We start from the raw sequence: 13,486 nt of genomic DNA on the forward strand, positions 1-13,486 counted from the left end.
CCCGATAATTCCAGGCAGATCCAAAACAACCTGCACATCCTTAACCTGCACCACCCTGCATTTACTGAAAGGAAAGGCCTTTTCAGCTTCATCAGAGTGTTAAACATGATTGTCATGGAGACAGTAAAAAAAAAAAGTGTGTTTTTAGGGTCGTTATTTCTGCTGCTCGCATTGTGCCTTCATAATGACACGAGAAAGCAAATTCAGGGTGCAGCTTCTCTAATTCATTTAAAACAAAGCATGATGAGTGACTAAACTGACAAACACAGTGTGGCCCCAATTGGGCAGAATAATAGGCGACTGTAAATAAGAAAAAGATAATAAGGATTAGCCAAAGCACCTGCGATTCCCATTATTTTGTTTGTTTTGGTGCTCACGCTCTAAGTACAAGCAGTTCTCAGGAGCAGATAAGCTGAACTGACAGATCAACCAAGCGATCACATTTTAAAGTATATCATTAAATAAATCAGGTTATTAATAAAAATGTTAACTTGCTATATTTTGATAACAGTGCAGCATAGTTCTGAATGTAATCAATTTCAACCAAATACACAAACTCAGCTCAACTGATATATTCAGTGAATGAATATATCAGGGCAGTGGATATTGACTGGTCACTCTGAGGAGACATGCTCTCCATTAGACAGATTTCTAGACAAAGGCATTTATTGGCAGGTCTTCAAGAAGCACACATTGAGCTACCGAAGCCAGAAACGCAAGGTCAAGATCTACAATTAAGAAAACTACTGCTAGAGACAAGAATTATTCTACAAACAGAACATACACAGCATCATGGTCAACTTTAAAATGAATGGTTAGTTAGCTTAATATAAATAAGTTTCAGTATTCAGTGTATCGTGTATGATGTTTAAGCCATGCAAGTATCACAATGTCTTCAGTACGATTAATGGAGAAAACCATCAAGAAATAACCAAATAATAAGATATTAGATCATACCAACCTTTACCAATTATAATGTTTCTACATTATCTGACATGCTGGAATGGCATTCAGCAATGATATGAATGATCCATGGCCTTGCAAGTGCATGATCTCCTTATAACAGAACTGTGATGTTTTATTTTCCATGAAATAATTGTCTCAGTTGAATAATAAACTAAATTAATTCTAATTATACGAATTTTACATTCATATTTAAGGGATAAAAATTCTGTCATCGTTTACTCACTCATGTCATTCCAAACCTCTATGATTTTATTTCTTCTGTGAAGCACAACATATATTTTTTATGAATTTTATGAAGTCCAATTAAAGTCAAAAGAATTGAAACTTTTTAATTACCAACATTCCTTAAAATCGACTTATGAAGACAAGAAAATAATGTATACAGGTTCGGAACATGAGGTGGGTGAGTAAATGAAGATAATTTTCATTTTAGGGTGAACTATCCCTTTAAGGGGATATATTTTATTTCAAGTCAACATATTTAAATCAACTATCCATTTAAATGCATTTTGCCTTTTTAACTGGGCTACTGCGGAATTAATATTATGTATTCCTGGGGAACAAATTCTGATCTTTATCTTGAAAAAAAAACATGAACTGTTGAATCTATAAGTGACGGCTGATGACATCACAGTTGATGAAGGAGACTGAGGAGACAGTTGTCTTGGTAACTTGGCGGAAGTGCAATTATTAAACTGCCAGTCGCCTCAGTAAAACTATAGCACCATAAACGTCCAGCACCAATTATAGAAAATAAAATATGTGAATAAGCCAACCTGTTTGCACAAAATTGGTGAAAGTGATTATTCTCAGTCAGATACCGTGAGGTAAGTGCACAGCAGTAGGCTATTAAATAACATACATTCCTGAGACAAGGAAATGAGTGAATGATTATGCAAAGACAGGTTCTTACTTCATCTCCTTGGCCGAACTGTAGACCGAGGTCCACGAAGTGCTCAACCCGAATATATCCATCTGCGTCCTCGTCGCACACGTCGAAGACCTCTTTGAGCTTTTTCAGAAATACCAGCAGCTGTTCTTGGTCGGGGAAGACATTCCCGTCCATTGTTATGATGATGCGCTGTTAAATGCCTTCAGAGAGACTGGGATGCTGTGAGTGCGCTCGCCATCATCTCAGCTCGCGCGGAGCTCAATCTCACTCAGCGCTCTGACATCATCAGCAGCATCACTTCAGTTCAGCTGGAAGGAACCATCTGCGCCTGCGGAGGGGTCGCGCGCACCTGCTCTGAACGGAATGAGAGCGTCACCTATGATGCGGATTTCTTTAGCTCGCGTTGATTGGTTCACGCAGTTAACATGTCAACTTAACTCGGATTTAATTAAATCAATTGAATTTAACTGACATCGTTTTTCAAATCAGTTTTAAAACAGATAAGCTACACTAAGTACATTCTCATAACTATCAAATATGCCCTGCCTACTCTTGCTTAGTTCATACATCAGCTGAGAATATTCTTATCATCATGTATGCTATTATACACACCATCTTCGATATTTGTTAACAGAACAAAACGTTTTCATGGACCACATATAAAGCATTTGAAAACCAGGGTTTCGGTCTTGCGACACTGGCATAAGAAATGGACAAAAAATGCATTTGTGGCATTATTATTCATACTAAATGTTTTAATGTTCATATGCCCAATTGAAAGGATTTAATTAATATTATTCCAACTGTTATTAATCCATATTACTATCTGTATAACATTTGTTTTTACTGGCTAATGGAGAAAACACAACCACAGCATAGTGTGCAATATAAAGGCCTAAGGGAAATTATATATATACATACACAAATTATGTTGTGTAATATATACATACACAAATTATGTTGTGTAATATATATATATATATATATACACACACACACACACACACACACACACACACACACACACATATATACACATATATATATTTATTTATTTACATATATATATATATACATATACACACACATACCCTACAGTAGAGCATGGTGGTGGCAGCATCATGCTGTGGGGATATTTTTCAGCAGCAGGAACTGGGAGACTAGTCAGGATTGAGGGAAAGATGAATGCAGCAATGTACAGAGACATCCTCAATAAAAACTTGCTCCAGAGCTCTCTGGACCTCAGACTGAGGCGAAGATTAATCTTCCCACAGGACAATGACCCTAAGCAAACAACCAAGATAACAAAGGAGCGGCAATGGGACAACTCTCTCTGTGAATGTCCTTGAGTGGCCCAGCCAGAACCCAGACTTGAACTCGATTGAACATCTCTGGAGAGATCTGAAAATGGCTGTGCACCGACACTCCCTTCCAACCTGATGGAGCTTGAGAAGTCCTGCAAAGAAGAATGGAAGAAACTGCCCAAACATAGGTGTGCCAAGCTTTAGCATCATCCTCAAAGACTTGAGGCTGTAATTGGTGCCAAAGGTGCGTCAACAAAGTAGGGAGCAAAGGCTCTTAATACTTATGTATATCTGATTTTTGCAAAGATTTCAAACTAACTTTCACGTTGTTATTATGGGATATTTTTTGTTGAATTTTGAGGAAAATATTGAATTTATTAAATTTTGGAATAAGTTTGTAAAATAACAAAATGTGGAAAAAGTGAAGCACTGTGAATACTTTACGGATGCACTGCAAGTAATATTTGTAAAAAAAAACAAAAAAAAAACAAACAAAAAAAATCACCACAGTAGTTAGTGAAACAAGTATTTGCCAAGAGGCTGGCTGTTTGTAATCACTGTATAAACAGTCACTGCCAATACTTTCATTTTTTTTAAAAGTATTTATTTAACTGACATCAAGAATGAAATAAAAAGTTAATACAGTTTCATTAGAATGAGCCGTTTCAGCAAAACAGCATAGAAATAAAAAAGGTTATCCATATAGATGTGGCTCAGGCTGCATGTTTTCTCTGACCATCATCCGACATTTTCCACAATGAGCCGGGGCTCCAGAAGAGAATCCCAGCGCTCAGTCAGCTGCAGTAAAGACATCAAAGACAGGCTTGTTTTAGCCTACCACAGCATACACACTTGTACAAAGAACTGCCCTTATTCACTTCAACAATTAAAAGGGATAATCAGAAAGCTACAATTGTGTGGGATTGGGGGATGGGGTTACAATCCAAATTACAAAAGAGGGTTTAGAGCTTTGCCAAACAGTGTTTGCATTAGCACTGTCAGGACATATACTGCATAGTGTAGTGTACTTAAACAGAGTATGCACTTTTGTGTCAAATGTGTGGCAGCTATAATCCTAAATCTGAATTCACCAAATGACATGAGCTTGAGAAATAATTAGTTGTGGTGCTAATTAGTAATTTTTCATATGACTACCACTGACCATCTTGCAGATATCTAAAACATCTCCCCACCAACAAAGAAGGTAATAGCAAAAAGTCAATTTAATTACAAATTACATTGTAATTACAAATAATGGAAATTATATATATATATATATATATATATATATATATATATATATATATATATATATATATATATATATATATATATATATATATATATATATATATAAAATTATGAAGTGGTTATAAAGTGGACAAGTAATACACATTCACCTAATTACTTGGTTCAAGTACAATTTACCTTCATATTTCATATGCATTTACAATGCATAAAAAAACCTTTTTAATATATAAATCTTTCCCTGAATTCTGATTGGTCAATTCAATGTACCAGCCATACTAAAATCCACTTGATGTGGGTGTGGACTTAATGTAACATTTAAGAGAGCATTCAGTACCTGTGATCCATGTGTGACAGCATACTCTACTATCTCTGATCCATCAGGGTTCTGATATACCAGGTCAAATTTGCCAGGTTCAGCTTGAGCTAAAAGACATGTTACAAAATAAAATATTGCTGCAGTGAAATATATCCCACAATAAAGCAGCTCCCAAGCTCCATGTGTCAGATTTATATATGGTAACTAAAACAGTTGTAATATTACAAAATTTTGGTTATACCTTGAGGTTGAGAGAGCAGTTCAAGCTCTATCACTTTTGTTTGAGGATTGAATGCAATGATCTTCCCTTCCTAAATAACAACAGCAAAGACTATTTTTAATGTGCGCATAACACAATTTACATTAATGAAGTGTAAAATGGCTTACTTTATAGTCAGACACCTCTGGTGTGTAGTTCTCAGTCAGCTCCAAAAGCTATGAAACAGGAAAGAACAACCAAAAAGCTTCAAAGTACATCTCCTCCAGGGAAAACTGAACACAGACATTTGATGCAACTAGGAAGTATAACACTAGCAACTGAACATAAATCTTCTTCTTCTTTCAGCTGTTCCCTTCACCTGACCCCTTACCACAGCAAATCATCTGCCAAATAAATAATCGAATCACTCGGATCACTGAGCATAAATAATCATATACATCTCAGACACTTTATGATATTAATAATAATTTATTAATAATCTATAATCATTTACCAAATCACATTGTACCTTAAAAGCAATTTTTTGACCCACTGCAGGAGGAGCTGCTAGCAAGGGTAAAGCTGTGTAGTCTCGTTTGGGAGCTGGTTCAGGTGGATTCTACAACAAAACACAACAAGTGATTCTCAAAACTAAACAACTAAAAATAAATAAACATTAGGGATGCACAATATATCAGCCAACATATTGGTTTTGGCCAATACATATGTTTATTTTTAATGTATACTTTACTGGAATCACTTAAAAAAAGAAAAATACAGTTAAGTGCAACATATGCAGTCTTATTTTTCAGCCATATAAGGCTTTTAAGGGTGAGACAGTTTTTTTGATCAGGCTATTATATGATAAAAATGGATTACAATTTTGGACAAGTATATCGGTTTTCAAATATAAACAAAATATCGATAAAAGCCAAAATGTTCATAATCGGTGCATCTCTAATAAACACAATAAATAATACATACCATTAATACATTTTAACTTTTTTATATAATAATATATGAAAAAAAACACTATAATATTAAAGTGTTGTCCAGGTCCGGATGTGTGACAAAAATTGTGAAAATTATTATCACTGCAAGTTGCTTTCGGTTAAAACAGCTCAAACATGCATTTTAGTCTAGAACTATCTTAAGTCTGATCTGTGAAACCGGGTCTATGATTTACATGTTATCTTTTTCACAGAGCCCTGGTTGAAAACCCTATATTTTGTGGTTTAGTGGAGAATTTGTTAGCAGCCAGCATAGCATGTATTTAGTTATTTAGCGAGATTTGGGTAACAGTCACTTCTTCAAATGAATCACATTTTTACATTTATCTCACCTGCAGAATAAAACTTTCATTAGTCAGACAATCGTTGTGCTTCGGCCGCTCGCCATTTTCATAGCTGAAATGAAAGTCTTGTTTCCATGGTGTTCCCTTGGACCTACCAAAACCTCCTCTCCCACTGCCTCGATTTGCACCTCGACCTCTGCCTCTCTCCTGACCTCTTGTTTCCCCTCTGTCTCTGCCAGCCGCCTCACTAATGCCGGGGCTCAACCCGGCAATTTTCAATCCCAATCCTTGTAGGTTTGGTTTTTTAATCACAAGCTCAATTTCACTGGTATCAGAGTCTGAGCTCTCTGCCTTATCCTGGGGCTTTGTAGACACAGAAGACGAGACTGACTGAACTGAACTTTGAGTGGTTGAGGAGGGTTGACTTGCTGCTTGTGATTTCTTGGCAACAGGTTTGACTTGGCTGGGTGACGACAACGATGAGGAGGAGGAAGAATCTGTGGAGCTCTCTCTACGTTGAGATGTGCGTAGTGAAAACTTTGAGTTCGTGCTAGATGGTTTAGGTGTAACAGGAAGTGGCTGTAAAGGGATGTTGCTTTTGGATTTATTAACATCGCCCGAAGATGATGAATCTGATGATGTGCTTTCTTTCTGCGCAGCGACAGCAGGCTTTTTGGTTGCACCATTCTGCTTGGGTTTAGGTTTTGATGGAGGAGCCTTTTTGCGAGATTCATTCTCACTGCTATCTGAAGAATTTGACGTTGATTCATGATTCTTTGTACGAGTTGTTTTGTCACTGGTGGTGACAGCAGAAATGCTTTTTCTGTTGTTTTTTGTAGAGGGGCTTGCAAAGTTCTTTTGAGGGGTGGCAGGTTTAGTAGCTGACTCTTTCACCTCTTTTTTCTTCTTCTTCTTCTTCTTCTTCTTCTTTTTGCCATCATCTGCTGGTGCAGAGCCATTGCTACGAGCATCTTCATGCTTCTTCTTTTTACTTAGACCTTCACAGATCTGTGTCTCATCCTCTCTCACTCTTTTCTTGGTCTTTGAGATTTGTGCTTCACAGTTCTGGTAAGCCTCATCTCCATTCACATAAACAAGACTGGATACCTTTACCCTGTCAATAGGGACGATGAATAAACACTTATCACCATATATTAAAACCCTTAAAACGTTATTTGACCTAGCACATCGTCTACCATAATATTATACAATGCAGTTCTTACCTTATACTATCATTATCACGTACTATATATATACTTTCTGAGGAAGGCAGGTAGCAATCCTCAATAAACAAGTCTAAAATTGTCTTACGGCTGTAGCCAAACTTTTCCTTTATAATGCTGGCAAGATCTGCGATAACTCGGCATTTGTTCAAGTCCACCAGCAACCAACACATCCGACACTCGGGTGTCGCAGGAGGAGGATAATCAAAGTACAACCTAACTCTGGCCGAATTGAGACTGGAGGTGGCCATGCCTGAGCAGTATTGTCGGAATAAAGACGATGTGGAAGAGAACAGCGGCGGGTTACTTCCTTGTTCGTCAGCTGACCGAAGTCATATGATGCTGTTCCTCACATCACATTGCTGCTCAGAGGTTTGGGTTTGACTACTTATAGCCGGTGGGTCACTGTGGATAGCCTGTTTGAGCAAGCTTGAGATCAATAACAATGGCTCGGTCGTGGATTGGCATGCTGGTTGTGTTGCTGTTTTCTCTGAGCTTTCATGGAGGTATGAAATATTGTGCTGTATACACTACACTTTTAGGGATTACTTGTATCGTTTTAGGCACAGGCACCCTTTTTGTATAGTTATTTGTCTTAGGGAGTGCAATTGCAGCATGAGAGTAATTACATAAATTGTTTTGTAGATCAAAAGTGAAAGCGAAAGATGTTGTCCATTGTTTCCAGTTGTATCCAATAAATCAATCAGCCCATAGGGTTGTGAACCATTTCCTTTAAAAAAAAAAAAAAAAAAAAAAAAAAAAAAAAAAGAATACCGTATAATTATCCTGAAATTTCTGTTCCCTTAAACGTTTTCGAACATGCGCTGGGAGTTGTGGCAGAACGAATGACTCGAATGAGTCGGTTCTTTTTATCGAATCAAAAACGCTTCAGTTGATCTTTGATATTTTTTTTAACTATCAAAATACAATGAAGTGAAATAATGTGTTTGAACAATTTAAGTTCAACAAATTAAAAAATATATATATTGAAACAATTGTCTAAAGGTAAACTTTTTTTTTTTACAGTGTACAGCTTAGTTCTCAATTTAAAATGCATAAATTGGAACTGTTCATTGAATCCCCAATATACTGATTACCCATACTGTACTCATGTCCGTCTCGGAATTAACCAAAAACTGGACTGTTGTGTTATGTTGTTCTTAATAGCAACTTAATAGTGTATTAAGCTTATAGTGTTTGTTAATTTTTTTCATTTTATTTGTATACATTTTTTGTTAAGAAATAAAGAAACCGAAAGGAGCATTACAATAGCTGCCTTTTTTTAACTTACTAAACGAATCATGTGACTGAAATAGAATAGGTTAAAGGAAGTGTATGTAAGATTGTGGCCAAAAATGGTACTGCAATCAGTTTCAAATGACTGTAGAGCGGTGTATCCCCTCTCCCCCTCCCCCCTGGTTGCCAGATAGGCTGCAGGATCCAGCAGGAACGTTTGTAGCTGCAGCTGTGGTAACTAAAGCATATCTGACAACCCTGGCATATCTGGAGGCGGAGCTTTAGGCCAAAACACAACATGTCAACATCAACATCGGTTGAGGGCTGCAACAACAACTTTTAAATGACAAAATCCTGGCCGGACTACTGTTGTCAGTGATATAAGTATTTGAAATTAACATGATTTCTTAATGTCTAGTGACATATCAGGGCCATTTTATGATTATTGAAATATTTCTTACATACAGTTCCTTTAAAAGAACCGTTACGGGAATCAAATTCCTTTCCCGTCGCCCCTCACTCTTGTCGTCCATTAAAGGTCTCTTAAGAAAATCTCCTTCAATTGAAGTTTTGCGAAAACTCCAAGTTCGAATAATACATAATGACTTTTGTTGTTCTTATAATACAAAAACAGGTAGTTGTCTTCCAGTTCAAGCCAAAGAATCATGGGGATATGTGGATGTGCGTGATGGAGCTCATATGTTCTGGTGGTTGTACTACGCCAATAGCTCCAGTGCCAGTTATAAAGAACTACCTCTGGTTATGTGGCTGCAGGTTAGTCACTCCTCTGACCAGTGTGATCTGTCATATACATCTTCTACATTAAGAAAATATCTCACTGGAAGCTTTTTCAATCAGAATTGACATAACTTTTATACCATGACCTTCTCCTGTTTATCCATCCTGCATTTTCTGAAAAATGTCTTAGGTTGCTCATGCTCCTGTTTATTTTAGGGAGGTCCTGGGGGATCTAGCTGTGGTTTTGGCAATTTTGAGGAAATTGGACCTCTTGATATAGACCTGAAATCGAGAGAAACCTCTTGGGTAGGTAAACTAATATATTGACTCTACTCTCATATCTGCAATAAAGATTGAGATGTTTATTTCAGGAAATATGGAATATATTGCATGTTTTGATCCAGTGTTTCTGTATGAATAACTTATTGTGGAATCTGTGAATAATTTATTGTTCATCCAAATTTGCGTCTCTATGCAGGTGCGCGCAGCCAGTGTGCTATTTGTGGATAACCCAGTGGGTACCGGATACAGTTACACAGACACTGAAGATGCCCTCACCAAGGACGTAGTGATGGTGGCATCAGACATGATGGTCCTCCTCAAGAGCTTTTTCTCTCTCAAGACAGAGTTTCAAGTAAGCAAAACAAAAATACCTACCAGATTGAATTTGATACACTCTTCACATTCGTCATCAGATCTTACTTTTCTCCCCAACAGAGTATTCCCTTCTATATATTTTCGGAGTCTTACGGAGGCAAAATGGCAGCAGCTATTTCCCTCGAGCTCACAAAGGTACTGTAATATTTGTTCTCACTTTAAGCTTCATGAGACAATTTTGTAGCAACATTTATAAAATTATTTTAAGTCATGTGCTCTGCTTATTTTCATCTAAAAGGGGAAGGCCTGGAGTCAGATTGCTTCCTCAAAAGTAAATCTGGCATCTTTAGAATACTTGTTTTAATCTGAACTGAATTTGAATTCCCTCTCTCTTTAGGCTGTTCAAGCTGGTTCAATCAAATGCAACTTTGCCGGAGTGGCTTTGGGAGACTCCTGGATCTCTCCTATAGGTGTGTAAGAAAAACTTGTCAAGCTTCAGTCTGGTTGTGTACAGTAGTCTTTTATTGATTTTAAGTTGTTATATCTCAGTTTACTAGTTTACTTCATCATGATTCATCATATATATAGTCCTGACTCACATGACTGCCTAAACCTGGTGATAATCCCAAGCAAAAACCACATCTGATTGCTTGTTTTTCCTGCAGATTCAGTCATGACATGGGGTCCTTATCTTTACAGCACAGTAAGTGATTAACCTGGCTCGTCTTCACACAGCTTCAGCATGATTAGATTAGCATGATCAAAACAGTAATGATCTGACATACCTTACCATTTAAATGTTTGGGGTTGGTAAAACTGTTTTATGCTTACAATATTGTAAAGACAGTAATATTGTAAAATAGTATTGCAATTTAAGATAAGTGTTTATTTAAAATGATTAAAACTATGATCCTGTGATCAAAGCTGAATTTTCTGATCCTTCAGAAATCATTCTAATGTGATGACTTGGTTAAATGTCCCCTTGTAGCTATTCACTGTGCATAACTTGGTATGAGAGTTTAATACTGCTGATGTGTGTCTGTGATGTGGTGTATAGTCTCTGTTGGATGACAATGGGCTGGATGAGGTGACTAAAGCAGCAAAAGCAGTGCTGGAGGCTGTAAGACAGGGGCAGTACCAAAAAGCCACTGACTTGTGGTCCATCACAGAGAATGTGGTGGAGCAGGTGTGTTGAACGTGCTCTACAGACCTGTTGCTCAGGAATAGGTTTAGGTCTTAATTTATTGATTAATTAAATAAATAGGATGAACATCATGTGATCCATTCAGTTCCTCAACATATTTTGTTACAGAACACAAATGGTGTTAACTTCTACAACATCCTCACTCAAGACTCTGATGAGATGGCGAAGATTAGTTCAGATGGAGCCGCGGATGGATTTCTCTGTAAGAAACTCAACACACGTTGTTATTCCAAATTTCAGTTTGTTATATAAATGTCTTAGGCATCAGTTTGTCTTGTTTTTTTAAAGCCTCACTGAAGCGGCGCCACATTCGCCCTTTGCACCGTCAATCCCTTTCTGATTTGATGAACGGGCCAATCAGACAGAAGCTTGGTGTCATACCAAAAAATGTCACATGGGGAGGTAATTATTCTTTTTATGATTTACAGAGGTATGTCTGTGTAAGAAAAACACCACTGTGATTTTTAGAAGTGTAAGCACAACCTTTTTCTTTAGGACAAGCTGGTGCTGTGTTTGTCAGCATGGCAGGAGATTTCATGAAGCCTGTGGTGAACATTGTGGATCAGCTTTTGGCTGCAGGTGTCAATGTCACCGTCTACAATGGCCAGCTAGATCTCATTGTGGACACAATGGGTGAGGACATCAACATTTCAGAATGACAACTCTTCACCAACAGATTTTAGATTAGCGCTTAGACCATTTACACTTGGTAGTTTGTCCTCTTAGGGCCGTGACACAAACAAGCCGATAGTCGGCTCAGGCTAGTTTTAGGTGTGTTCCACATGTTGCCTCTATAGTCGGGATAATGTCGGTGAAAGGGCCGTCAGTGAGAAAGATCACTCCGATTGGCTGTTCAGTTTAGCGACGAGATGGTGAAAGCGAGCAAATACATTAAAGGGTTAGTTCACCCAAAAATTAAAATTAGCCCATGATTTACTTGCCTTTAAGCCGTCCTAGGTGTATATGACATTCTTCTTTCAGAATAATACAATCAGTTATATTAAAAATGTCCTGAGATAAAGAAAATTATTATTTTTACATTATTTTACTTGAGCATTCCAATGTGCAAACATTTTGGAATGAATCAAACATGATTGATATTCAAAATGTTAAGCAAGCACAGCTTTTCTTGCAGTTTGTATATCTGCTGTCCTAGTTTGGGTTTCTCTTTTTGTATGACTAATATAAACTATCAATAAGTGCTAATATAGACAGTTGCTGGTTGGCTCTAGTCTTTACAGCATTCAAACACAGCTTTTTGGCACGTTCGTAGCCGGCACGAGGCGACTACAGTCAGTATATGTCGCCTCTACTTCTTTGAAGTCGCCTTAGTGTGTCACAACCTTTATTGGTCATGAAAAATAAAGACTGTCTACTCACCAAACACTGACTTGTGTAGTCAAGAAATTAGAGACAAGCCTGTCCAAGAAACCATGTCTCTGTACGCTTTTTGTAACCCGTTTTATCCATAAGTTTGATATTTATGAAAACCATTACAATCGGGTGTTTTTCAGGGGAGTGTTTCTGCACTGCAGATTTGATTTGCGTTTATTTATGAGCAGGTCAAGAGTTGTGGGTGAAACAGCTGAAATGGGATGGACTCCAGTACTTTAACAAGATTAAATGGACTGCATTGGAGGACCCGCAATCTCAGAGCCAGACTGGAGCTTTCTATAAGACTTATAAGAACTTTGCCTTCTACTGGATCCTCAAAGCTGGACATATGGTACGATTTTTTTGCCAGTAATTTTAATGTCTATAAAATGTAATATTTAATTTTGTTATGTTCAGTTAGTTTTAACATGATAGTATTTATTTTTAGTCTTGTTGAGAGTATGTGAACATCTTTGTCCATTACATCATCACAGATCCCATCTGACCAGGGGCTGATGGCTCTACGGATGTTGAAGATGGTGACTCAGCAGGAGTGATGGATCTTATTCAGACATAAACTGGCTTGTGAACCACTTTTAGACAATCAACAGTTATTTTACCAAAATAAAAGACTGGAAAATGTCTCTTTTTTTTTTTTTTTTTTTTACATTTGGTTGAGATTTTAATGTAATCATATTTCAATGTCTGTCTTGTAAAATGTGTACATTTGAATGTGTGCAAACAATAAAGTCATAATTTTTATACAGTTTGAATTCTGACATCTACATGAAACAACTTAGCTTAAAGGAACTGTATGTAAGAAATGCATTTCAATTAATCATAAAAGGGACCTGATATGTCACTAGGCATTAGGAAATCATGTTCATTTCAA

At 37.1% G+C, this 13,486-nt stretch overlaps 3 protein-coding genes across 3 annotated transcripts in view; 1 reads left to right on the forward strand and 2 right to left on the reverse strand.

Moving 5' to 3' along the window:
- The window catches only part of rab11fip4a (RAB11 family interacting protein 4 (class II) a), a 65,250-nt gene extending 63,107 nt beyond the window's left edge, over positions 1–2,143 (reverse strand). The window contains exon 1 of the mRNA XM_067418525.1: positions 1,880–2,143. Coding sequence (XP_067274626.1) covers positions 1,880–2,032 — 153 coding nt within the window. The 5' untranslated portion in view covers positions 2,033–2,143. The remainder of the gene's footprint in view (positions 1–1,879) is intronic.
- A 1,610-nt stretch (positions 2,144–3,753) lies between these two features.
- On the reverse strand, positions 3,754–7,722 carry coil (coilin p80). Its single transcript, XM_067418563.1, has 7 exons — positions 7,446–7,722; positions 6,271–7,336; positions 5,458–5,547; positions 5,117–5,164; positions 4,971–5,040; positions 4,748–4,836; positions 3,754–3,960 (listed from the first exon to the last, which is right to left on the reverse strand). The coding sequence occupies exons 1-7, from the start codon at positions 7,694–7,696 to the stop codon at positions 3,901–3,903; spliced, it is 1,674 nt and encodes a 557-aa protein (XP_067274664.1). The 5' UTR covers positions 7,697–7,722; the 3' UTR covers positions 3,754–3,900.
- A 63-nt stretch (positions 7,723–7,785) lies between these two features.
- On the forward strand, positions 7,786–13,356 carry scpep1 (serine carboxypeptidase 1). The gene is made up of 13 exons (XM_067418570.1): positions 7,786–7,951; positions 9,316–9,455; positions 9,636–9,725; positions 9,898–10,053; positions 10,137–10,211; positions 10,414–10,486; positions 10,682–10,719; positions 11,074–11,202; positions 11,329–11,422; positions 11,509–11,622; positions 11,716–11,853; positions 12,783–12,946; positions 13,089–13,356. The coding sequence occupies exons 1-13, from the start codon at positions 7,891–7,893 to the stop codon at positions 13,149–13,151; spliced, it is 1,335 nt and encodes a 444-aa protein (XP_067274671.1). The 5' UTR covers positions 7,786–7,890; the 3' UTR covers positions 13,152–13,356.
- Positions 13,357–13,486: the final 130 nt, after the last annotated feature.

Source organism: Pseudorasbora parva, chromosome 2, assembly GCF_024679245.1.
Source record: "Pseudorasbora parva isolate DD20220531a chromosome 2, ASM2467924v1, whole genome shotgun sequence".
NCBI lineage: Eukaryota > Metazoa > Chordata > Actinopteri > Cypriniformes > Gobionidae > Pseudorasbora > Pseudorasbora parva.